This window comes from Labeo rohita, chromosome 13 (genome assembly GCF_022985175.1).
Source record: "Labeo rohita strain BAU-BD-2019 chromosome 13, IGBB_LRoh.1.0, whole genome shotgun sequence".
NCBI classification, from domain to species: domain Eukaryota; kingdom Metazoa; phylum Chordata; class Actinopteri; order Cypriniformes; family Cyprinidae; genus Labeo; species Labeo rohita.
In genome coordinates, this window is record NC_066881.1 from 11,531,381 (window position 1) to 11,559,352 (window position 27,972).

Below are 27,972 nucleotides of genomic sequence, written 5' to 3' on the forward strand. Positions count from 1 at the left end.
ATATTCATGGTGTTTCAGTGCTAGTCCCTGCTAGAAAGCTCAAGATCTATCGATACCATATTTCTGTGAGTAGAAGCACTTAAGGACTCGTGTGCTCTGAAGGTTTGTGTCAGGCTTTTGAAGATGAATGTTCTTTTATTAAGGCTTAAACATAAAAGTTTACAATTTTTCAAGAATATGTTATATTTTAATCATGCAAATATCTATTTATGTTGTTTTTAATCATATTTTGCTTTGTGGCCAGGTCTTTTGTTACCTTTCTGAACAATCCATTGTTTTTTTCCTCTCATTTCCTTAAATGCTGTTTGTGTACATTGTGATTATCAAGCCTAGGATTTCTTTTCTTAAGGTCAGTAGTAAGAGAAAGCAATAGATGTGAAGGCCAGGCTTTTGCAGAAATTAAGAGATTCATACTTTTCTAGGTCTAAACAGATGGAATGTAATATGAAATATGTGCTTGGTTGAACAGAAATTTCTATAAATATTCACCAACACACACACGCACACACAGCCTGCAGCCTAGTAAGAAGGTGTGTTCAAGTGCCCTTGGCTGAATGTTATCATGAGATGTCATGAGATGTGTGTGTAGAAGAAGATTTGTATGCTTTTAATGGTGACGTTGATAATCAAAGCTACATTTTATGTAGTACAAACTCTGGAACTTGCAAATAAAAACTTGTGTTTACTATACTACATTTCATTTTATTTTTAGAGGTCCGGAATGTCTTTTGGTTTCTTTTAAGGTCATTTAAAACCTAGATATTTTTTTAAAGAATTGCAAAGGGTTTATTTTAAAAGTCGTAAGAACGCATCGGTAAGCAGAATCGTAAGCGAATCCTCATTCTTAAGACTACAGGCTCAATTCTTCCTCCTTTGGTGTAAATTTCAGTGGATTGCTGTCACACTCAAATAAAAATAAGAATGGCTTAAATTAACCTCACGTACCAAGTAGCATTTAAGCACCGAACATGATGGGTATGTTCAGTGGAACCATTTGTTTTAGATGCAAAATATCTGAAGTGCTTCCCTGAGGTGCTGTTTGATTGGATGTTCAGGGTGTAGTTACAAGAGTGTCCACTGGAGGTTGTGATGTGTTCTTTTTATCAAATGCCTCATCTGAGAGATGTTCAAATGACTTTTGGTGTGCTCTTAAGCATCTCTGCTAAGAAAAGGTCTCTGTTGATGAAATAAACTTTTCACTTTGGGATGCATCTCTGACTGTCTTTATTTGACGTGAAGCCAAAGCTCTCATGGTCTCAGAATTAAACCACTAGTATATTGAGCACTAAATGTAGTTGTTTTAATTGTAAAGTTTGTTTTAAATAAAACCCAAATGACGCATTTAGCTTTCAGTCACACCATTAGTCAAACATGCTAAAAAGATTTAGAATTGCTCACACTGAATTATGTCCTTTCAAAATTTTTAGAGCATACTAATAGAAGAACATAATTTACAACAAAATTAATATTGCACAGCTTGTACACAAGCTATTTGAGGAATGACTGTCTTGGATAATTACATTACAGTGTATAACACACCCTGTACAGTAACAAGGTCATCTTAATGACTAAACACCCACATGATATACAGTTAAGGCGGGTGAAATTATCTAATTTATTAAAGGATAAACGTTTTACAGACATCCATAGCAAATTTTTAAAATGAATCCTCACCTAATTAATCACACACACCCTCTGACCTGTTAGAAAACGACATTACCCAAAATGCATCGACACGGATGACTCTACCTCTCTGAGGGAACTCTACGTAACTTTCAGATCCCTGTAAAACTGCCTTATTGACTGCACTGTGCATTTGTGAACACCTGCCATGCCTGCATCGAATGAGTGCCCTCAGTTTAGACTCGGCGAGTCTCGATTTGATCAGGTAAACAACAGCCGGACCCAGTGCATACGAATGTGAGACTTGCGTTTTTGCATGTGGTTGATTTCTTAAGCTCATTGCAATCGGGTTTGGAGACTACATTTCAGCTGAACTGTCTGAGAGGAATCGCGTTTTGCTGCTCAAAAAACTCCAGTTTACTTTCCTCGCTGAAACAAATGAAAACCAAACAGTTCACTGCAGTGTTTGCTTCTTCCGCCCTCACTCCTTGTTTGAGTCGCATTAACAGTGACCTCTGTTGGTGAGATAACTGCTTTGCAAAATGTGATAAGTATTAATAATGGTGCTTAGAATAAGTGAAACACATTTTCTAAATTATTGGCTGAAATACAATAGTATAGGCTCAAGGGGTGAGTTAAACTTTTTAATGATGTTCGAATTTTTTTTAGGCGCCAATAACGCCCAAAACGTCATATATTTTATGTGTGTGTGTGTTTGAGCATGTTAATAAATAATTTTATATGTATTGTGACAGTGTTGGGGGACGTTACTTTTAAAAGTAATGCGTTACAATATGGCGTTACTCCCTAAAAAAGTAGCCTAACTAATTACGTTAAAATCTGAACAGGGCTTGCTTTGGTTTTAATATAAAAAGTTCAGTTTTTTGAAAACATAAAAGACCTTTCACACCAAACGTGACGGAAAATAAATTCACTTCTTTACAGTAGAACGCAGAAGAAAGTATGTTTGCTTATTTGGATGGTTAAACTGGATCATCGAAGGTCAGCAGCAAAGACATTGGTTAATAGAATTGGGATTAAACACACAGGATATTTCTTTTGTTTAACATATTTAATTACTGCAGGATTGCACCATATTCTGAGCTTGCATTTGCATTCATTTTTTGGAATACTGAATCTGTTTTTGTGCAATGAATAAATGCATGTTCACATTTAGTTTAAAACTACAGTACTTACAGTAACAGTAACTATAAGTCAATGGCGTTACTTATTAGAAAAAGTAATGTGGATATGTTCTTGTAAATTAAAAAGTAATGTGTTACTTTATCAGTTACTTGAAAAAAGTAATCTGATTATGTAACTCGCGTTACTTGTAATGCTTAACCCACAATTAGTGATGTTCACATTTAGTTTAAAACTATAGTACCTACATATGCAGTAACAGTAACTGTAAGTCAATAAATGGTGTTACTTATTAGAAAAAGTAACGCGGATATGTTCTTGTAAATTAAAAAGTAATGTGTTACTTTATCAGTTACTTGAAAAAAGTAATCTGATTATGTAACTCGCGTTACTTGTAATGCTTAACCCACAATTAGTGATGTTCACATTTAGTTTAAAACTATAGTACCTACATATGCAGTAACAGTAACTGTAAGTCAATAAATGGTGTTACTTATTAGAAAAAGTAACGCGGATATGTTCTTGTAAATTAAAAAGTAATGTGTTACTTTATCAGTTACTTGAAAAAAAGTAATCTGATTATGTAACTCGCGTTACTTGTAATGCTTAACCCACAATTAGTGATGTTCACATTTAGTTTAAAACTATAGTACCTACATATGCAGTAACAGTAACTGTAAGTCAATAAATGGTGTTACTTATTAGAAAAAGTAACGCGGATATGTTCTTGTAAATTAAAAAGTAATGTGTTACTTTATCAGTTACTTGAAAAAAGTAATCTGATTATGTAACTCGCGTTACTTGTAATGCTTAACCCACAATTAGTGATGTTCACATTTAGTTTAAAACTATAGTACCTACATATGCAGTAACAGTAACTGTAAGTCAATAAATGGTGTTACTTATTAGAAAAAGTAACGCGGATATGTTCTTGTAAATTAAAAAGTAATGTGTTACTTTATCAGTTACTTGAAAAAAAGTAATCTGATTATGTAACTCGCGTTACTTGTAGTGCTTAACCCACAATTAGTGATGTTCACATTTAGTTTAAAACTATAGTACCTACATATGCAGTAACAGTAACTGTAAGTCAATAAATGGCGTTACTTAGAAAAAGTAACGCGGATATGTTCTTGTAAATTAAAAAGTAATGTGTTACTTTATCAGTTACTTGAAAAAAGTAATCTGATTAAGTAACTCGCGTTACTTGTAATGCTTAACCCACAATTAGTGATGAGCGTCGTACTGTACGCGACTCTGTTTAGTGAACTCTGATTACCTAATATATATATATATATATTTGAATGTGAGAAATACATACTTTAGAGACCTTTTGAGAACCTTTTTTGACGTTCTTTTGGGGTTAAATTACTTAGTATAGACCCCTATAATAAGCACCCTCAGTTAATTATTTTTTGAGCCTCATAATCAAGTATAAAGAGATAAACGTCGTTGAAAACTATTTTGTGCCAAAGCTTGTTCATTAACAACACTATTCTCTATTAAAACATGTGGAAACCGGAACATTCACTGCGACAAAAAATAATTTAAACCATTTTGTATGCATTAGTGACTCAATAACTTTAACCTCGAAGGAAGAGGCAATTTATTTATTCATTCATTTATTTATTTAATACAGATGATTCACATCTGCTGTTATTGCTCCAGCGGTACCTTCCTTCATATGTGTAAAGGACCGTCTGTTAGACGTGATAAACAGAGAATATGTTGCGTGTTGCTTTATAATCTTGCATTCCTCCTTGCACACACACATTTGAACATTTTAATTGCGTTGGAAGAACTTTTTAGGTCTACGGATCAGCCAGCAGACAGTTGGTGCGCGCGCATAATGAGGCGGACACACCTGGCGCGCGAAAACAACTGGTTTGGCCCTGGTGTCAGAGTCTGCATCAGCAGCTGACTCCCGCGTCTGGAGAAAGTTTCTGAGACCTTAGAAATCATTTGGTCGAATAATTTAAGGAAATTGTGAACATATGATTAATAATCATGATCGTTAATCACGGAACTGAACTGTGCTTGTTCCACACAGACCTCACCTTCAAGACAAGAAGTAACATAGTATTTATAAAATTCTTTGGATATGGGGGAAATCAGCGACAAGCATAAAATTAGCACACAAACAGTACTTAACAAAAGTTAATTTAGTTTATACAATAGGGTAGTTATATATACAAACCAACTAGTAGCTAGTCTTGACTTAAAATGCAAAATGCCTTTTATACAGCTAAAGATTTCCACTACACTACATTAGAAAAAAAAAAAGAGAAAATTCAATATTTCACTTCACCTCTTGTCCCACGTATTAACTTCTATTGCCTTTTTAAACTAAAAAAATGTCCTCTCTCCACAAACCAGGTAAGCTAGACAAGATGTATGTTATGACAACTTATGAACTATATCAGATTGATAAAATATATTATCTATAGAATTCTAGAATAGAATTACAGAGATAGTTCACCCAAAAAATGTAAAAATGAAAAATGAAAACCCTCATGTTGTTCCAAACCTATTCAGTCTATGAAATTGTTAAATAAAGTAGTTATTTCTGTTTTGTTGGCATACAAAAAGTATTCTCGTATAGCTTCATAAAATTTAGGTTGAAGCACTGATGTCACATGGACTATTTTAATGATGTCCTTACCTTTCTGGCCCTTGAACATTGCTCAGAAGCTCTCGAGAAAGCTCTCGGGTTGAATCAAAAATATCTTATTTTGTATTCTGAAAATAAATGGAGGTCTTATGGGTTTGGAACGACATGAAGGTGAATAATTACTGGCAGAATTGTCCTTTTTGGGTGAACTATTTGTTACACCTTTAGCGTTAGAAAACTATAAACAATTTTCAGACATTTAATTGAGATACAAATTTAACAAAATTAGCCACAACTTTGCCAAATTGTATAATATTATGGATTGCTGTGAGTGTTGTTTAATTTCCTACATGATAATGGAATGCATTTATCGTTTCCCTGTTCCTTTAGGGTTCATTTTATGGCAGATTAAGACACTTCCTGGATGTGATCGACCCTCGCACGCTCTTTGTATCACAGGTAAGCGAGAGTCTTCTGAAATGTAAACCTCAAATGATTTGATAGTTTGTATGTGAATGCTGTTTTCTTTGATATTTTTAGAAACGTTTAAATGAATGTATGAAACTCCTGGATCAGTTCAAAAAGGGAACTCTGCCTCCTGGTGTGACTAATGTACAGGTAAGTTTGGGGCTCATTAAAAGGTCATTTGTAAACCCCCATTATGTCATGTTTGCTACACTTTTTTGCAGTGATGCCATATAGGGGAACCATTTATTCTTTTCAGCAAACAGTTTTTAAAATAATAATTTTTACCCTAGTGTGAAGACCATTTTAATTTGAACCTTTAATTTGAACCTTTTTCCACTTTAAAGCATCTGTTGTGGAATGGAAAAGTTCCATGAATGTGTTTCCAATAAGGTTCTTCATGGAAACACAGATGCCAAAAAAGAGCCTTTTTAAAGGGAACCCTGGGTTTTAGGATTTGTGTAGCTTTATATAACGTACATGTCTCTTATTGAAATATGTAGTAGAAAACCCATGAAAGCAGAGGCGGACAGTATGAAATATTCTTACTCTGTTTTAAAAGTTCTTTTCAAGTGTCTGTGCTTTATCAGAGTGTTTTTCCTTAGAAAACTTTACTTCACAACATTCCAAAGCATAATACTGTACTTTTTACTGCACTATGTTTCACATTAAATATCATTTAATACTTAATTACATTAGAAAATCTTTAATGAACAATGGGAGTGGTACACCAGGCAGAGTTCAAAAGCCAGCAAACGGGAACAACAAAGGTAATCCAAGAATAACCGTAAATCCAGGCAGTAGGTCGGGGCAGGCAGCAAGAATCAAACACGATAACAAACAGTCCAGTCGGTAACAGGCAATCAGAAATACAAGGGAAAACGCTCGGAATTGCTAGACAAACTGAACAATACTTCGCGAGGGAACCCGCCGAACTGACGGTCCTAAAATGGCCGCCAGAGGGGAAGTGAACCCGGGTGAACCGGAACCGGAAGCGGGGGGTCCCAGGTACGGGGTTATGGGAAATGTAGTGAGTCAATAGTCCGGAGACGGTTCCCGCTGACGGCGGTTAGAGGGAGCCACAGAGACCGCTGTCGTAACAGAGCCCCCCTGCGAGCGACTCCTGGCGCGAGGAGGTGCCCGACGCCGGGTCTACCCCTCCTACGGGGAGCAGGTCGGTCCGGGTGCGCCGAGTGGAAGTCGAGTGTGAGAGAGGGGTCGAGGATATCCTCAGCCGCGACCCAGGACCTCTCTTCGGGGCCGAAGCCCTCCCAGTCTACCAGATACTGGAGGTGACCTCTGCGGCGTCGGGAGTCCAAGATTGCGTTGACCTGATAGGCCTCCTCGCCGTCGATGATTATGGGGGGAGGTCCCTGTGGTGCGGTCTCGTCTAGGTCCTCCGCTCCTCCCGGCACGTCAGCAGGCTTCAACAGAGAGACATGGAAAGTGGGTGAGATACGATACTCAGGAGGTAGGTCTAATCTGAATGATACGGGTGTAATTTGTTTAGTTATTTTGAAGGGACCCACGTACCTGGGACTTAGTTTCTTGCAGGGAAGGCGGAGACGTAGGTCTCGGGTAGATAGCCATACCCATTGGCCCGGTTCGTAAGGGGGGTTAGGCCGACGCCTGCGGTTGGCCTGGGTCTGGGTACGGCGGACGGCTCTTTGTAGATGAACATGGGCGAGATCCCACGTCTGCTCGCTGTGCTGGAACCAGGAGTTGACTGCTGGTAGATCTGCGGGTTCGCCGGACCAGGGGAAGAGTGGCGGCTGGTAGCCCAGGATACATTGGAACGGGGTGAGTTGAGTGGCAGGTTTGAGTAGTGAGTTCTGGGCATATTCGGCCCAGAAGAGGTAGCGGCTCCAGTCCTCCTGTTGGTCGTGGCAGTACGAACGGAGGAAGCGAGTCAACTCCTGGTTCAACCTCTCGACCTGGCCATTGGCCTGAGGGTGGTAGCCCGAGGTGAGGCTCACGTTAACTCCTAGGAAGCGGAAGAAGCAGGCCCAGAGACGAGAAGAGAACTGAGGTCCCCGGTCCGATACTATGTCCTCTGGCAGGCCGTAGAGTCTAAACACCCAGTTACAGAGAATTTCTGCTGTTTCCATGGCGGTGGGGAGTTTAGCGAGGGGAATGAGTCGGCAGCCTTTGGAGAACCGGTCAATAACAGAGAGGATGGCGGTGTAACCGTTGGAGGGAGGCAGATCCGTGATAAAGTCCACAGCGATGTGTGACCAGGGGCGTCGCGGTACGGGCAAGGGCTGGAGCAGCCCAGCGGGCAGACGGCGGGGAACCTTGGAAACATTGCAAGTCGTGCATCTCCTGATGAACTCTACGGTGTCTGCACGTTGAGTGGGCCACCAGAACTTGTTGGACAGCAGCTGTAGTGTGGCCTCGATCCCTGGGTGACCTGAGCTGGGGGTAGTATGTACCTCCGTAAGGATCCGGGGTCGAAGGGTGCGTGGAACATAAACGAGGTGGCCTGGACAATCGGCTGGTGTAGGGTCCAGAGCCTGGGCCTCTGTTATCTCACTCATGATATCCCAGGTTACCGGTGCGACGAGAACGGTGGGGGTAGGATGGTCTCCGACGATTTGACTGGCTGGTCGGGCTCTTGCTGTCGGGAGAGCGCGTCTGCTTTGGTGTTCAAGGAGCCGGGACGATAAGTAACTTGAAAGTTGAAACGTGAGAAGAACAGAGCCCACCGAGCCTGGCGGTGGTTGAGCAGCCTGGCCGAGCGGAGGTATTCTAAGTTCTTATGGTCGGTTAGCACCGTGAAGGGGTGCTTAGCGCCCTCTAGCCAGTGCCGCCACTCCTCGAGGGCCAGCTTGATTGCCAGAAGCTCACGATTGCCCACATCATAATTTCTCTCGGCTGGACTCAACTTGTGCGAAAAATAGGCGCAGGGGAACATTTTCGGAGGTTCTCCTTGACGCTGGGAGAGCACAGCTCCAACACCCGTGCTAGAGGCGTCCACCTCCACGAGGAAAGGCCTTTCGGGGTCCGGATGATGGAGAATGGGTGCTGAGGTGAACCTCTGACGGAGGTCGTTGAAGGCCTGGAGTGCCGGTTCGGACCAGGTGAGACGTGTGGTTCCCTTTTTTACCATGGCCGTGAGTGGGGCGGCTACGGTACTGAAATGGCGAATGAAACGCCGGTAGAAGTTCGAGAACCCCAGGAAGCGTTGGAGTTCCTTGAGCGTGGCAGGGCGAGGCCAGTTCAGTACCGCGTTCACCTTCCGTTCGTCCATAGAAACCCCCTCGGGGCTGATGACATAGCCGAGGAAGGAGATCTTTTCCAAGTGGAACTCGCACTTTTCCTCCTTTGCGTAGAGCTGATGAGCAATGAGACGCTGCAGCACCGCCCGGACGTGAGTGACATGTTCCGAGTAGTTGTTGGAAAAAATGAGGATGTCGTCTATGTAGATGATCACCCAGCGGTTTAGCATGTCTCTGAACACCTCATTAACGAAAGCCTGGAAGATCGACGGACTATTGGCTAGCCCGAAGGGCATCACCGTATATTCATAGTGGCCTGAGGTTGTGGAGAAGGCGGTCTTCCACTCATCCCCCGCACGAATACGAATGAGGTTGTAAGCGGATCGCAGGTCCAGCTTTGTGAAAACCTTGGCCTTGCGTAACTGTTCAAGGGAGGCGGGGACGAGCGGGAGTGGGTATCTATATTTGATGGTGATATCGTTGAGACCTCGATAATCGATGCACGGACGGAGACCCCGTCCTTCTTCTTGACAAAGAAGAAGCCCGCCGAGGCGGGTGAGGTAGAAGGTCTTATGAAGCCCTTGACTAGTTCCTCCTGAATGTAGGTGTTCATGGCTGCTGTTTCCGCCTGAGACAATGGGAAGATGCGCCCTCTAGGTGGAGTAGTTCCGGGGATCAGGTCGATGGCGCAGTCCCCAGGCCGATGGGGAGGTAACTGAGTGGCCTTGATGCGGCTGAAGGCCTCGAGAAGATCCTGATACTCGAGGGGAACGGTTCTTCGGGATGGTTGAGGTGACGTCTCAGGCTGGAGACAGTGTTCCGTGCAGTAGGGTGACCAATTGGAGATGGAGCGATCCGCCCAGGTGATGGTAGGGCCATGACGGTCGAGCCAAGGGTATCCTAATATGACAGGTGAGTGAGGTGATGTGATGACGAAGAACCGAATTATTTCATGATGGTGGGGTCCGATCTGGAGGGTGAGGTCCTGAGTGGTGTGGTGGATCTTGCCGGAGCCTAGCGGTCGCCCGTCGAGGGCGGCCACTGTGACATGTGAGGAACAAGAGGAGACAGGGATACGATTAGCAGTGACGAAAGCAGCATCAATGAAGTTACCCGCAGCCCCAGAGTCAATCAAAGCAGTGGTCTTGAGAGTAACATTCCCTGCCCTCAGCATGACTGGTATCTCACAACGTTTGAGAGAAAGTTCCTCCGTACTCACCGAGGCTGGCTGGCGTGGCGGGCGCGTGGGGCAGTTGGCTCGGATGTGTCCTGGTTGTCCGCAATACAAGCAGAGATTACCGCGGAGACGCCTCTCTCTCTCCTCCAGTGATAGCTTCGTTGCGCCAATCTGCATAGGTTCGGGCGCCGCCTCGGCAACGGGCGCAGCCTGCGGGATGGGTACGAGCAGCCTACCAGGCCTGCGAGCCCGCATGACGTTATCCACCCTGATCGAGAGATCGATGTACTGTTCACAGGAGAGACCCTCGTCCCGACACGCCAACTCCACCTGCAGATCCGGATTGAGTCCCCTTCGATAGTGCAGCTTCAAAGGGCCATCGTTCCAGCCGCTCTGGGCCGCGAGGGTTCGGAAACTCAGGGCGTAATCCGCTGCGGTTCTCCGGCCCTGTCGCAGCGTCAGGATCTGCTCCCCCGCCTCTCCATCCTCCGTGCACGGCTGAAAGACCTCCTTGAAGCGTTGCAGGAAAGCGGAAAACGAAGGGAAGGTAGGCTGGTCTAAGCGCCACACCGCCGTGGCCCACTCCAGTGCTCTTCCTATGAGCAGCGAACACACAAACGCGATTTTACTCTCGTCGGTGGGGTAGAGATGTGGCTGTTGACCAACGAAGAGGGAGCATTGGAGAAGGAAGCCCTTACATTTCGTGGGAGACCCGTCGAATTTCTCGGGAAACGCCAGGCGAGGGCTGGCGGCGGCCGGTGGTGCCGTCGGAGGTGATGTTGGGGGCGCTGGTGGTGAGGACGCTGGCGGAATCAGCTGGAGTCCCTGCAGCGCTTGCACGAGCTGTCCTGTCAGGTCGGTCAGACGGTCCAGCTGTTGTTGGTGTATTTGCAACGTTGAGGCTTGAGCGGACAATTCCGTAGCGATCTGTTGTACCGCCGTGGGGTTCACGGATGACGTTGTCGGAGAAGTCGCTGGATCCTGAGGTGGCGAAGTATTCTGTGACGGGTCTAGTGACAGATCCGGAGACGTTAGATCCATGTGCGACATCTTTAATGAACAATGGGAGTGGTACACCAGGCAGAGTTCAAAAGCCAGCAAACGGGAACAACAAAGGTAATCCAAGAATAACCGTAAATCCAGGCAGTAGGTCGGGGCAGGCAGCAAGAATCAAACACGATAACAAACAGTCCAGTCGGTAACAGGCAATCAGAAATACAAGGGAAAACGCTCGGAATTGCTAGACAAACTGGAACAATACTTCGCGAGGGAACCCGCCGAACTGACGGTCCTAAAATAGCCGCCAGAGGGGAAGTGAACCCGGGTGAACCGGAACCGGAAGCGGGGGGTCCCAGGTACGGGGTTATGGGAAATGTAGTGAGTCAATAGTCCGGAGACGGTTCCCGCTGACGGCGGTTAGAGGGAGCCACAGAGACCGCTGTCGTAACAACGACATTACGCTTTGGAATGTAGTGAAGTAAAAGATTTCCAAACAAAAACATTCTGATACTTCTAGTACAGATACTTTTTAAATTTACTTGAGTAAAGTAAAAATACTTCACTACTGTCCACCTCTGCGTGAAAGATTTACATTATATAACAAATCCACATCGTTTTATACATATTTTGGACTATTATTTTGGGAGTGAAATGGTTCGATGATGTGCAATGGTTGCACGCAATGGGCTACTGCCGCTACCTATTGCTATTTTTACTGCAACACAACTTGGAAAATAAAATACTGATACAATGACCACAGCTACTGAAAGAGCTTGCAGGTGGCTATGGATGAAGCATAGGCTTAAACCAAATGCTGTACTATTGATTTTCTCCACAAGGAGTCTAAATGCCCCCCCATATCGAGTGAAATCCACGCTGAGAATCTCCTTCAGTGGCTGCTGCGTCATGACAAGCGTCAGCAAGTTTACATCCTGCCAGGATGGCATCTAGCGTTTCTTGTCTCTGCTGTTTGTAAGCTCTTTCAGTAGTTGTGGTCTACTGAAATCGTTTTTACGCTTTACAACATTTTATTTGTTCACAGGCATCTTCCAATTAATTTCTCTTCTTGTTATCGCTCGGAAAGCAGTGAAGACTTGCATCACTTCTTTTTAAAAGTTATAACCAAAAGCCGCACAATGTGGCATCGTATCAGTATTTTATTTTCAGAGTTGTGTTGCGGTTAAAATAGCAACAGGTACACTGCAAAAAATGCTTTTCTTACTTAGATTTTTTGTCTTGTTTCCAGCCAAAATATCTAAAAATTCCTAAATCAAGAAGGATTTTCTAGACAAGCAATAGTTTTTGTCTTGTTTTCAGAAAAAAGACATCAAATATAAGTGAGTTTTTGCTTAGAACAAGCAAAATAATCTGCCAGTGGGGTAAGCAAAATGATCTTATTTCAAGCAGAAAACAAGATTATTTTGCTTACCCCATTGGCAGATTAATTTGCTTGTTTCAAGCAAAAACTCACTTAATTTTGACTAGTTTTTTCTGAAAACAAGAATAGTTTTTGCTTGTCTAGAAAATCCTTCTTGATTTTAGAATTTTTAGATATTTTGGCTGGAAACAAGACAAAAATCTAAGAAAATTTTTTTTTGCAGCGTAGCGGCAGCAGCTCACCGAGTGCAACCATTTTAGGCCATCGAAATAATGGTGCCCTACAGAACAAAATATATATATATTTTTTAAATAGCATAAGTCTTTCATGGGTTTTCTACTACATATTTCATTAATAGACATCACTTATGTTATAGCCATACAAGTCTTTAAAAACCTGGGTATGTGAGTAGAAGCACAAACATCAGCCAATCAAATTTCAAATTTACATGTGTTGCATAATGAACCTCAGTTTGGTAACTTTAGTTACACAATAAAAGCAAAGTGAGGATGAAATACTTGTAAACATTTCCCTTTTTTGCATGTTTCTCTGTTTTTCACAATAGCTTTGGGAGGCACAGAAGATTAAACAGGTGAGTGTGAACAGCGTTGAAAGCCTTTTACAGGTTGCTATGATGAAAGAACCTGCTCAAATCACTCAACTTCTTTGTGCGCAGTGTGACAACGCTCTCACAAGCTGTAGTTCTGTATAGCGGTGTAATGAGAGGAGAATTACAGCTAACCTCAGGATGGTAATTCTCCCATCAGCCCGCTCTCACCTCTTATTGTCTCTCGTTTCCTCCTCTTCAACCTGTCTGCTGTCTGTGGATTCATTATGTCCTCAGGCCATCATCCATCCAGACACAGGAGAGAAGATCCCCATGCCCTTTCGCATGTCAGGTAAGGGTGTAAGTGTGTTTTCGGTGTGTGTGTGTGTCTGTGTCATGGGTGGTAGGCAGTTTTCTGCTTGTTACCAGCTCTGGAGACTGGAGTTAGGTGGTAGGGGGTCTCTCTGGACCGATCTGTTGGCAAAGGTCACACTCAGCTGGGCTCTGATTAAACCCTCTCCCTCCTGCTGTCTGGAAGTGTTGTTGGGCCACTCAGAAATAGGAGTATTTTAGTCTTCTGTTAACACCACTATTTAAAGAGAGAACAGATAGGGAGAGACCTGTCTGACAATTATGATGGCTACCTCTGAACCATGCCATCTTTTATGAGTAATGAGGATTTTATTAATGTGTTAAAGGTCAGTAATAAAGTCATAATGTCATATGAGAGTCTATAACTCTGATCATTAAAACCAAACATGACATGAAATGTACTTCGGTGGCCTGATCCAGCCTAATCAAATGTCAAAATTACAGTCTTAGTGTGATTCCATTATTGGATCAAGGGTTCATTTGCTACTGAAATCATCTTTTTGTGTTGGTATGCGTGTCTTCTTTTCCTTTCAGGTTTTGTGCCCTTTGGTACTCCAGTGGTAGGTCACTGTTAAAACATACTCAACTTTTCCTTCTTTCATCAGTTGTAAACTTTAAATCACTTCTTACGCCTCTATTTGTAGGTTGTGGGCCTTCTTCTACCCAATCAAACATTTGCTTCCACCATCTTCTGGCAGGTATGTGTTTTTCTGGTCCTCACAGAAGAAAAGTCAGTCTACGCTCTGTTTACTATGAACTCACTGTTTCACTGTCTTTCTCATAGTGGCTGAACCAGAGCCACAACGCCTGTGTCAACTACTGCAACCGTAATGCAACTAAGGTATATAAGTAATATCATTTTGACCAGTACACAGGGACTAACATATTTTATGTTCACATATAATCTAAAATTATCATTAAAAAGTGTGTGCTGCAGTTATGTATTTTTGTAGCTCAACCAAGACTTGTGCATTACCCTGGTTCCCTCAACAAAAAACAACAGGCTTTTAGATTATTACAGAAAATAAGATCTGTGTCCATGATTGTCACACATTATGTTTTTCATGATATTCTTCACAGATGAACTATTTTATGAATTTGAGGCCTTAATACAATCAGCAGAATTAAAACACCATCACAAAAGGAATTTATTATAATAAGTGTTGAGTAGTAACTAGTTACATGTAATGGGATTACGTAATTTAATTACAAAAAAAAGTAACTGTAATCTGTTACAATTAAAAAAAATGTTAAAAAAAAATTCACGCACATACAGATTTGACTGATTTCTTTCCAAATTGCACTGATTGCTCTAAAATATGAGACACCAATGTTTCAGGAGTTTAGGACACAGATTAGGCCACTTGCTTTCGAATTTATTCCTATTTGGGAATCATTATGTAAATTATTATTTTTTTTTTTTTTTTTCATATTTACTGTTTTTTCCAAAGCTTTGTTAGATGCCGGTGTTTCCTGTCATAGCTCTGTAAAGATTTGATTTCAAAAACTGTGTCATAGCTATTAAACCATGTCTTATTGTGATTTTTAAATCAGTATTTAACCTGAGAATGATCTCTAAGTAAAAAGAAGTGATAAAGTCAAATTTTATGGTGACCGTGCTTTAAAATTACATTTTCATAATCTTAATTCAAGTGATGAAGGATTTTGAAAGTCTGTTATAAATTAGTGTTTTGTCCCTGTAAAATAACCCTGCCTGCTTTCAATTTTTGAAAATGATTAAATAAAAAAAATTGTTAGAAATTCAGAAAAGTAATCAAAAAGTAATTGAAATAGTTACGCTACTTGTAATCTGGAACCTATTACATTTCCAAAGTAACTTTCCCAACATTGATTATAATGCATGGATAATTGCGTATAAAGATGGTATATTAGGTTGTATCGTCTATAATAATACTGACCTATTTGTGTTTTTAGGAGTATGATTATTTATAACACACAATAAACACAGTGTTTTATCCATTTAAGTTATAATGGATTATAATTCTCATACAGTATAAGTCTTGCATCTTGACATTGCTTCTTTAAGATCTTGTGAGGATTGATTATTCTTATTTGAGTGTTTTTCAGTGAGGTTAGTGTTAATTTTAGTGTAATATAATTTTAGTGTAATGTGTCATATAACCCATTCATGATATCTTATTGCTCATGCTACTTTACTAAAAGCAGACATTATACAGCATTTTGGATATTTACAAGAAGACATGAGCCATTTTACAGTAAAAACCACCACTTCTAAGATATAGTAAGATACTGTGCAGATCTCAAATATTGTCAAGATGTGAGACATAATACATTATAACTATAGAAAATATAATCTATTGTAACTTTAGAGTATATAATGTGTAATAATTTATAATATTATTCAAAAAGGTTATAGTAAGTATTGTATTGTAAGTATTGAAATGTATACATTTTAATGTTATATATAAATTTATTATGTTGTTGCAATTCATGATATGATACATGTTTCTGCAATTATTTACTATAAGGCTTCATTTGTAAACTTTAGTTAACATTAAATAACAATGAACAATACTTCTACCAAATAAGACTTTACTGTTGCCCATCTTATTATGATATTATACATGCACTATAATGAGTAAGAATGTGCTTAGAATGCAATATACATACAGGCTTCAAAGGAAGTGTTAGCAAAAATGCCATATTCATTTTTTTTTTTTTTCAATTAATTTGTTTTTTTGTGTATGTGTGTGTATATTTTCAGCCCACGCCAATGTCAACGTTTTTCCAGGGTTACCTTGGTGCAGTCAGCAGTGCGGTTACTATTGCAGTGAGTTCACATGCATACCCAAAACTGTATTATGTAATTTGATGCGTAGAAATAATTCTCTTTTAACCACTGAATTCTGAATTGCCATTTCACGCTAATACAGGAAAAATATTATTCATGACTTTTTTAGCATTACGTGAATTTAATTTTTATTAAGAGAGCTGATGGAGGCTGATAACATCACATAGGGATACAGAGCCCTTCACTGTATTTCACATTGCTGAATTGCATATCCTTCTAGTCACGCCCCCTGTGTCCTCTAGAGCCAATTAGCTGCCCTGCTGGGCGGCAGTTTGATGCCCAGGGGCATGACAAGCAGAACCATGGTGACGACAACTACAAATGGCCCCATGCCTGTGAGAAATATGGGAGGGGGGCACTAATTAAAACTACAATCCCTCTGAAAACCCCTGCTGAGAAGGGAAGGGATGTGAATGGGTTTGATTCTCAGATGTTTGTTAGACGGGCCTTTAACTGGAGCTCACAGAGATGACCAGAGGCTCATGTTGCAAGACGAGAAACAACTTAGCATAACCTGTTATGACCTGTCATGAAACCCACTGGGAATTATGTGCTTTTAAGGTCACTACGAAAACAAATAACGTTTTTGATTTCATTTGTTATATTTGTTATATTAGATCAATTTAATTGTTTAATAGGTTAACGACCGGCTAAATTTAAAGACAGAATTCATAAACATGGAACTGTCATGCACTATAATTGTGTGAGATGTCACTCTCTAAATAAAGGGCAGATAGGTGTAATAAAAAGCCAGAGCTGTGGCACAGTGGGTAATGCGAGTGCTCCACACATGTAAATTCGCTGCACAAATAGGCACACAGTTCAAATTTCCTCCCTTTCTTCCCATTTTCCTGTCTGGTCTATATACATTGTCATATAAATTAAAGAAAAAATAGAAAAATTTTAAACAGTTGAAGAGTCTGCAAAATGTTAATTATTTTACCAAAATAAGAGGGATCGTACAAAATGCATGTTATTTTTTATTTAGTACTGATCTGAATGAGATATTTCACATAAGAAGTTTACATATAGTACACAAGAGAAAATAATAGTTGAATTTATAAAAATTTTCTTACCTGAATGACCCACAGCTGTTTTTTTTGTAATAGTTATAGTGATAGTGATAGTCCCTTGTTTGTCCTGAACAGTTAAACTGCCAACTGTATTTTTCAGCATTTTTGTGTATTTGAACCCTTTCCAACAATGACTGTATGATTTTGAGATCCATCTTTTCACAATGAGGACAGCTGAGGGACTCATATGCAACTGTTACAGAAGGTTCAAATGCTCACTGATGCTCCAGAAGAAAAAACAATGCATTAAGAGCCGGGGGTGAAAACTTTTTGAATTTGAAGATCAGGATAAATTTAACTTATTTTGTCTTCTGGGAAACATGTAAGTACCCTCTGTAGCTTCTGAAAGACAGTACTAAATGGGGAAAAAAAAATGGTATTTAGGCAAAATAAGAAAAATGTACACATCTTCATTCTGTTCAAAAGTTTTCACCCCCAGCTCTTAATGCATCGTTTTTCCTTCTGGAGCATCAGTTAGCTTTTGAACCTTCTGTAATAGTTGCATATGAGCCTTTCGGTTGTCCTCAGTGTGAAAAGATGGATCTCAAAATCATACAATTCATACAATCATTCAGGTAACAACACAGTATTAAGAATTTGAATGGGGTCATTTTTTTTATTAATTCAACTATTATTTTCTCTTGTGGGCTAAATGTAAATGTCTTTTATGTGAAATATCTTATTCAGGTCAGTGCTAAATAAGAAAAATAACACACATTTTGTATGATCCCCCTTATTTTGTTAAAATAATTAACATTTTGCAGATTCTGCAAGGTGTGTGTGTAAACTTTTGCATAATTGTATAAATGTTTATTTTAAAATATTATTTTATTTTATTTTAATTTAACAGTGAAATTAAATGTAATTTTATGTGTGCACAGGTGGGGTTGAATATTCTTATTAAAAGAGCTGAGCATTTCAATCCAGCTACAAGAATCCTGGTCCAAAGGTTCATCCCGTTCCCTGCCGTTGGTATGTGCATGTGTACATGTTTATATATGTGTTGTATGTGTTTTCTAGCATGCACCACTTAATCTGCCCTGTTGTGTTCATGACAGAAATCAAGCATCCTGTCATGCGGTCTTGCTAAATTGCTAATTATTAATGCATAAAACGATTGAGTAATGTACGATATTAATTAATGCATACAGTTTTCAGTCAGCTCTTTTGCTGTCTGAATGCTCCCGTCTTTGCATTTGTAATGACACTCAATTTCTAAATGAGCATTTGTTCAGACTTTCATTAAACCGCAAGCGTTTGTTTATTGTTGTGTATTAACGTGTTGTGTTTTGACTGATCCTGTTGTCAGAGGGGGCTGCTGCTGAAATGTTATCTCCGTGTTCCATTAGCGTTCTGAGGCTCAAACAGGTCCAGAGGGGCCGAGGGAGACTGTCCCACAATGCCTTGGGGATGCTTGGCTGTAATTAAATTGTTTTCGTCCCCCACCCCACCCCTTTAATTAAATCAGCAGGTTTTCCCTCACCTCTCTGGGCAGGGGTAACGGGACCTTGTTAGCTCTCGGCTGCCGCTCTCTAATTGGTTAATTAGGCCTAAAGTGCTCTCTGTGTTAGCACTGAGTTCCCTGTCTCCAGGCCGCCATATTGTTGTTGTTGTTGTTGTTGTTGTTGTTTTAGTGTTTAGTTATAAAAGGCAATTAAATGCGGCTAATGGAACGCACTGGAGACAAAGTGTTTGAAATTTGCCTTTGATCGACTATTTTTGAGTTTTTTACATTAGCATTTATATCCATTTTAAGTTAAATGCAAATTAATCTTTTTTTGTTAACCTCAAAATGACATCCTTTTGGATTCAGCACCATTATAAAGACATTTATAATGATTTCGGCCTCTATGGGTGACCTAAAGTAGGACCTCCTTCATATAAAATTTAGTATGCGTTTGTTTATGTTTCTTTGTTCTCCATTTTTCATTCTGTGTGTGTGTGTGTGTGTGTGTGTTTTAATTGGCCTGGGTCTAAACCCCTCAGAGGTGAATAGCTATTTACTCAGCCAATTAACTCAGCCCCACAACACTGCAGCACTGAACACTGATAACTCACAACACAAGGCCTGTAAATTAAAAATGCTTCAGGCTCTCTTTATTTCTCTGTTTCTCTCTCTCACACACACACCAACACCAATCTCACCACATGCCACAGATGATAATGCCAGGAAGTAAATCATTATTCTAATCATTTTTCCGCTTGTAATTCACGTGTGCACTTTGACATGACCGTATGAAACTATTTGTTTTATATCCAGTTAACCCCTCTTAGCGCCGACATTGCAGATCAAGAATGTTTTCCAGTTTTGATTGCTTTCATTTTAATATTCACAGGCGGTGACTCTCTAATAGATTGTTACTATTGTATTCTGTTCATTCTGTAGTATTTGGCATGGCATTATGATAAGATGTCACTCACAATCTAGCAAACTGGATATACAATTTGTGGTGTGACCACATATTTAGAAGTGATACAAATTTTTTAATGCTAAAAGCTGTTTGCATGTCATGGTACAATTATTTATATGTTCAAAAATGTATTAATATACATTTATGTGCGTGTGTGTGTGTGTGAATGATCATAATCTGCCTGCACTTGCATACTAAATACTGTTACAAGTCCTACTATTACCACACATACTTTTGTCAAATATTGAAAATTGATTATTAAACTTGCCTGGATGGGTTTTCAAAATGTGAGTAGTGTGCAGCAAAATAAGACTTGTATTCATATTTTTATTTGAAATGTAAATTGTTAACATGTTCCGCAGTGATTCAACTTACCCTTACCCTTACCACTAACTTTTTTTTCTGTGGGTTTCTTCATTTGTTAAAAGGGTCATGAACTGCTTTTGTTTTTTATTGTTTTGTACTGTTCTTATCTCCACTTATAATGTAATCAAGATTTGTACATCAAAAAACATCGTAATTTAGAAGCGCAGGTTTATTTTCTGTCCTGTTTTTACCCCCCTCTGCAGAACGGTGTGGCGGATTGTAGATTTGAAAGTAAACGCCCACTGCTATGATTGGCTAACAGCATATATTCATTCCTCATAGATGAACGACACTGTGATTTAGGTTTAAAACACATAAATAACTCAGTACGTATCAAACTATCTGTAAGAAGAGACAAAATAAAAACAGTTACTCATATTTTTTTTTACGACACTACTGTCGGATCCAATATAGGTGGCACAGCATCGTCTTTTAGATTCAATATTTTTGAAAATCTCCTGTCGAATAGTGGTACTCAAGATATTGATGTAACCTCGGTTTCCTGAAATAAGGGAATGAGGGCTGTGTTGCTGACGCTATGGGTAATTGTAAACAAATCCATGGTAAAATGAAGTAAACAAAGGACTTAGTTCTTACTGGCGGAGTCTAAAACTTCATTAAAAAATAAAGTTTCCTAATGTTGATATCGGAAGGAAGGCAATGGAAAGAATGTTTTTTTTTTCCCAGAAATGTTGTTTTCAAAGCCATCTTTATCATTTGGTTTCTGCACAGACCTGTACGTTAACCTCTCTGGTAAACACTATGCGCAAATCGGTGGGTGGGGCTAAACAGGCAGTGATGTCGATCTTTTTCTGCGGAGGCGGCACTTATCTACCTATTACATCATAGAGTTGAACATTCCAAAAGCTGCTGTTTTAAGTTCTGAAACTTGCAGGATGTTTTTATAGTGCAATGACTTCTTATATGTCAAAAGATCAAGGGAATTTTGGTTTCTCAGTTCATCACCCCTTTAATCCGATTGCACTTTATTTTACAGTCCATGTAGTCACAAGTACCTACCGTGTACTTACATAAGAAAGTACTGGATAATATAAGGTATCTACATGGGTTAGGGTTACGTTTAGGGTTAGGTTCAGGGTTAGTACCTAGTTATTATATAGTTATTGTAATTACTATAACAAGTAGGGGTAGGGTTAGGGTTATATAACATAGTATGTACATGTGGAACACAACTGTAAAATAAAGTGCTACTGATAATCCTGTACATTCTGAAATACAATTAGACATATTTTATATCTTTCTTATTTCTTCTAGCCTAGTTGACAGTTTAGATAAAAAAAAAATAGCATAGCTTATAACCCGTTATTCTCCCCTACTCTTCTAAAGGGATAGTTCACCCCAAAATGAAAATTCTGTTATTAATTACTCACCCTCATGTCATTCCAAACCTGTAAGACCTTTTTTCATCTTCTGAACACAAATTAAGGTATTTTTGATGAAATCATAGAGCCTTCTGACCCTGCATGGACAGTGATGACATCATTAAACTAGTCCATGTGACATCAGTGGTGCAACCGTAATTTTACAAAGCTACGAGAATACTTTTCAGTGCAATGAAAGCAAAAATATCAACTTTATTTAACAATTTCTCCTCTTCCATGTCAGTTTTCGTTGCACGCAGGATAGAGAAAATGTACGTATTTGTCGAGTTGCACAGTACACACAAATGTGTACGAATAACCCACACCTAGCCCCGCCCCTAAACCTACCCATCACTGAAATTAGCCACCTTGTAAAATACGTACGAATTGGTCATGAGATAGCATTGGCAATTAATGACAGAATTTTCATTTTTGGGTAACTGTACTAAGTTAAATTGCACTGAGCACATTGACTGCTTCTTGCATTTCTTATGTTTTCTTGTTTGAGAACGTGTCAGATAGTGACACCAATCCAATTCACACGATTCCCTCTCACTGGATCCAAATAATAAAGTTGGGCATCAGATAGAATTCTGTTTGTGTCCTGTTTTCTAACTGCAGCTCTCCCTTGATTTAGCAAGTGCCAATGTGTGTAATGTTTTGCTGATGCGCCACACTGAGCTGTCGGAGGGCATCAGCGTACTGGACGACAAAGGAAATGTGGTGGGCACCTCAAAGCTGGCTGCCAGACGTGTGAGTATGGATCCTTTTGCACGTGTAAGGTGAAAGGTTACTGGAAGCTTTTGTGTAGCCCTATTGTGAGTTCTGGTCTGATAAATGTCTTTTTGTTCAGGCTCTGATGGAGACGTCCCTGACACGTGTCGTGCTGCCCATGCCTATTCTCCTGTTGCCGCCTTTAATAATGGCCATGCTGGAGAGGTCAGAGAAGTTCTTGTTAATATGACATATCAGACTTGAGTTATTTTTACACAGTTTTTCACACAGTTTACCTCAGAAATCACACACTCATGTGCACCATATGTCCTGGTATATTTGTATTTCACAGTTTGATGTGATCACAACTATTTATGTATGTGTTTAAAGGAATAGTTCACCCAAAAATGAAAATTTATGTCATCATTTACATTTACAGCCTTAAACTGTACCAAATCCTTACAATTTTATTTCTTACATAAACAACAAAATGAGGTGTTTTTGTGGATCACTGTGATACACATTTAATATGATGACAAAATGTTTGTTTTTAAACTATTCCTGTAATGTTTGTCTACCCATCCTATCTATCTACCCAATGTGGCATTGGAGTCCAAAAGTCCACTTTAATATGATTTTCTTGCTTTTAAACTTTAGTTTAGAAATAAGATTTACGGGGAAAAAGTTATTAACTTTTCACTTAAATTATGCTGATGATATAATTCCCTTTATATCAAATTAGAATGCAAAATGCACATTTCTTTTGAAGAGTGGGATCGACTCTTCACCAGAATTTGATGACTGATAGACTGTGTCGCAACCTCCTCGAATTCTTCCTGCTCTGATTCGCAGGTGTGTGCGGCTATGTGTGTGTGTAGGTGTGTCTGTGTGTGAGCGGCAGTAAATGGTGAGTTGTCCTCTGCTATGCTGCCTGTCAGCTCACCCTCACTGGCTCTCAATGGAGCAAGAACAGGGCTGCAGGAGGGTCACTGCTTTGAGGGTGGGTCTGAGGGCCAGGACTATCCTTGATTAATTAGAGCGCTGAGAGGAGTCTGTGTGATATATGTGTGGTGGCTAAACCTTTCACTTATCTCTCTAGCTGTATCTAAAAACCAAGACAGCTGCTTTGCTGAACAGTCAGTGGCGGCGTTTTTGCGTTAAAGTAGGAAAATAGTTTCTGATTAGCTTGCAAGGAACAACAGCGTCACATGAAATGATCTAGAAGGGCCAGTTGTTCAAAAAGCTTATTTATATGTATAGCGTTTTAACTATCTGTAATAGTTGCATATGAGTCCCTCACCTGTCCTCTCTGTGAAAGGATGGATCTAAAAATCAATCAGTCATTATTGAAAAGGGTTCAAATACACAAAATTGCTGAAAAAAACAAAGAATTTGTGAGACCTAAAGGATTTTTCTGAAGAACAGCAGGCAGTTTAACTGTTCAGGACAAACAGGGGACTCATGAACAACTATCACAAAAAAACACAGCTGTGGATCATCCAGGCAACAGCACCGTATTAAGAATCAAGCATATGTAAACTTTTAAACAGGGTAATTTTTATGAATTAAACTGTTATTTTCTCTTGTGGTCAATATGTAAACGTATTTTATGTGAAATATCTTATTCAGGTCAGTGCTAAATAAAAACAACATGCATTTATATGATTCCTCTTATTTTGGTAAAATAATTAACATTTTGCAGATTCTTGCAGAGGTGCATATAAACTTTTGACCTCAACTGTATAGATTATATTTTGTAATTTAATCTAATTTCAGAATTCATTTTCAAGGTTTGATCCAATCCGATAGCCGAAATCCGATCAGATTACTTTTGAACAACTGGCCTGAGGAAATTTAAATGATTTTTAGACATAACCAAGCAAATATTTATAACTTTGCTTATCTGTATTAATTGAAATGTCACAAAATAAAAAAAGGGCATTTAGGAATTTAATTACTTCTTTCAGATGGTATTATAGGGATTAACACCCAATACATCATGTAGCGATTTGTACTATATCAAGATTTTAAAAATGTTTTTTTTTTTTTATAAAAATAAGTAATACTTTACTTCAAGCCTTTATACATTTTTAATGCATAAATTATGCCTTCTAATTGTATGATCTCATATGTAGGATAATACATATCTATTCATTGTTGCATCTTTAATGCATTAAAGTACAAACAACCAATTTAAGATGTAACAAGGAATCTGCAAGTATTATAAAAATTGTAATATGTGACCCTGGACCCTGTGAACCAGTCATAAATAGCAAAGGTTTAATTGTAGCAATAGCCAACCATACATTGTATGGGTCAAAATTACAGATTTTTCTTGTATGCCAAAAATCATTAGGATATTAAGTAAAGATTATTTTCCATTAAGTACATTAAGTACATTTCCTGATTTTCTCAATATGTAGATTTTATTGCACCCTCAGATTCCTGATATTGAAATGGTTGTATCTCGATTGTCCTTTATTGTCCATACATCAACGAAAAGCTTATTTATTCAGAATTCAGATGATGTATAAATCTCAATTTCAAAAAATGTATCATTATGACTGGTTTTGTGGTTCAGGGTCACATATATATATTTTCATAAATATTACAATTATTTATGGAAATATGTATAATGCAGTATATTACAAATACCCTTATAATGCATTATACAGAAAGGCATTTTGAATGCATTTCACCCTCATTTTTACACCCATGTAAGGTTAAAAAAAAAAAAGTAATTTAATAACACTCTTAAATGCAATCTTTAACAAATCTCAAGGTGACTATCCTTTTGTTGTTGTTGTTGTGCACGAAATGTGTTTGTAGCGTTTTAAAAGAATTTTTATTATTTTTGTTATTATACATTTTTTTTAATACATTTACAGTGCATTAGAGATAAAGGCTTTAAGTAAAGTGTTGCCAAAAAATGATCTGCCTTTTTTGGGCATTACCTTTGCCATCTAACACTTACTTAAGGTTATTGTCCAAAAGCACTAATAATTTAATTACACTCTTAAATGTAATCTTTAGAAAATCTCATGGTCAATATCATTTTTTTTGTACACTAAATGTATTTATAGTGTTTTAAATGGATTTTAGTTTTTAGTATTTTTTTTTTTTTAATAGAATTGTAATATCTGCAATTTACTGGTTATTGGTTGTAACATGAAAACAAATATTGTGCATCCCTTATATCATAGGATGCATTTCGTTTAAAGGCAGAGCTGTTGTTTACTATCTGTCACTTCAGTTCATCTTTGACCTCTTCACGGGAGAGTGACGGATAAGTGTGCTGATTTATTTAGAGCAGTTGACGGACACGATAAAAGGTCTTTAACATACTTTGATCCTTTCCTCCGTTCTGTTCCTCTCCCAAACATACACAAGCGTGCACACGAAGAGAGAGAGAGTTTCTGGTGGCCAATTAAAGCTCATCATGCGTATGTGTTGATGAAGTCATCATTAGGCAGTCGCTGCCTTCATTAAAGCAGGACTACTCTGGAGGACTCCTGCAGAGCACGCTATCCCACAACCCCCCACACGCACTGCGGCCAGGCAGGGAGGGGGAGGTGTCAGGGAGCAATCACGCACGCCAGTTCCGAAGTGTCAGCGAGCGCCTTCAATAATAAAAATGGCGGGAACGCTCTCAGTTCTGCCAATAACGTATGCATTTTTGTGGGTGTTTGTACGTTAGGCTCCCTCTGCTGCAGAAGCACCCTCGTCTCGGGCTGCCTGTTCACAGCGTGGTGTGTCTCTGTGCGTTCGGCCTAGCGCTGCCTGTTGCCATCAGCCTGTTCCCCCAAAACAGTCAGGTGAGCACTCGCACACGCCTCCCTCCACGCGCTCGCACTCTCCCTCGCGCTTTCTCTCCGTCCCTTCTCTTTGTCTGCCACGAAGACGGTTATGGTTTAAAATGGTGTTTATTAAGCTGTTCATCCATATGGTTACTGAACTGCAGACATATGTGCTGCCAACTACTTCTATTCCTCTCCCACCCCTCCCCTCCTCCTCTCCTCTCACTCTCTCGCTCCCTCTTTACACTTTTCCGAGGGTTCCAGACGAACGCTCCCAAAAAACTCCACTCCTGTCCCCCCCACCTTTTCACACCCCACAGGATGTCTGTTTCAGATTCTGCCTCACACACTCACACACTCATTGCCATCTGTTTCTGAGCAAAATATTGCAAGTTTTGGCCCTGGTTTGGATATTTACCAGTGCTCGTTGCTTCATTTTAGCTTCTTATGATGGCTGAAGTGTCAGTTTTGACTGTGAAAAATGCTCGAGGCTGGAAAGACATGGCACACTTTTAATTCTCATTTGATGAAACATTTTAAACATCTTAATGACTTAATGATTGCTGTGAATGGTTATCTCACTGTAGCCAAAAGATCTGAATCTTAATGTCAGGATAAAAATAAAAACACTCCGTAATCAAAACAGAGGAAATTTTATGTTACAATCTTATCTTAGCATTAAAGCTAATGGTGATCACAAAACCAGTCTTAAGTAGCACGGGCATATTTGCCAATAGCCAAAAATACAATGTATGGGTCAAAATGATCGATTTTTCTTTAATGCCAAAAATAATTAGGATATTAAATAAAGATCATGTAAATTTTCTACCATAAATATATCAAAACTTAATTTTTGATTAGAGATATGCATTGCTAAGAACTTTATTTGGACAACTTCAAAGGCAATTTTTTTAATTTTTGTGCACCCTCAGATTCCAGATTTTTAAATAGTTGTGTCTCTGCCAAATATTGTCCTATCCTAACAAACCATGCATCAATGGAAAGCTTATTTATTCAGCAAATGATTTTGGTTTTGTGGTCCAGGGTCACATATATGATTTTTGCATGTATGTGTCTCTGTCATATTTTGACCGCACCTGTTTTCTGTCTCTCAGATTCACGTGTCACAGCTAGAGCCAGAGATCGCTGCTGCAACTGAGTGCCAGATCCTGACCTACAACAAGGGTCTTTAACCCATCAAAATTCTTGACAGCAAATAATGCCTCTGTCTCTCACGGTAAAACTCTCATGTGAACAGAAAAATGCAAAGCGTCATTACAAATTTTGATTGCATCTCACTGGATTGTTCCTGCTGTGTGTGAATGTGATTTCTCTCTCAGCCACACACAGAGACAGACTCACACCAGCGCTAATCATCCTCTTTCATGCTATTGAACATGGAAGTTGCAAATAGAGGATTTCAGGATATTTACAGCAGCGAAAACAAGTATTCCTTTCGATTTCCATGTGATGTATTTTAAATTTACATAATTACCAGCCTTCCCACTCAAAGAGTTCTGTATTAACTGACTACAAAAGGCTGATAAATAAATGTTTACAAAGTAATTGTTTTAAAAGAATAAATAAACAACCAGTTTTGATATTTTAAAGAATTATAATTGATTTTTTTTGAGTGACAGAATTAAACTGCCTATTATTTTTAAGTCATGCTCAAATTGAATAGGTATTTAAAAAATAGTAATGAATTATCAGTAATTCCCATATGGAAAGGATGAATAACTTATATATTCTATACAAGTTATGATCTACTTAATAAACCTTATAAAGTGTGTGTGTATTTTTTAAATCTTTGAAATATATATTTATATATATATATAATTATATACAATAAAGTATACAAAC

General features: G+C 39.1%; 1 protein-coding gene across 2 annotated transcripts; it reads left to right on the forward strand.

Annotated features, from left to right (window-relative positions):
- The first annotated feature begins 1,740 nt into the window (after positions 1–1,740).
- sfxn5a (sideroflexin 5a) lies at positions 1,741–27,896 on the forward strand. 2 transcript variants are annotated; one of them, XM_051126721.1, is made up of 15 exons: positions 1,741–1,888; positions 5,768–5,836; positions 5,918–5,995; positions 13,180–13,206; positions 13,459–13,513; positions 14,068–14,093; positions 14,178–14,231; positions 14,318–14,374; positions 16,280–16,345; positions 18,321–18,411; positions 22,236–22,351; positions 22,452–22,537; positions 26,010–26,127; positions 27,225–27,346; positions 27,450–27,896. In XM_051126721.1, exons 1-14 carry the CDS (start codon positions 1,832–1,834, stop codon positions 27,300–27,302), a joined length of 978 nt encoding a protein of 325 aa, XP_050982678.1. In that variant the 5' UTR covers positions 1,741–1,831; the 3' UTR covers positions 27,303–27,346; positions 27,450–27,896. The 2 variants fall into 2 exon arrangements, with proteins under 2 accessions (XP_050982678.1, XP_050982677.1); XM_051126720.1 differs by having other exon boundaries at positions 27,225–27,896.
- Positions 27,897–27,972: the final 76 nt, after the last annotated feature.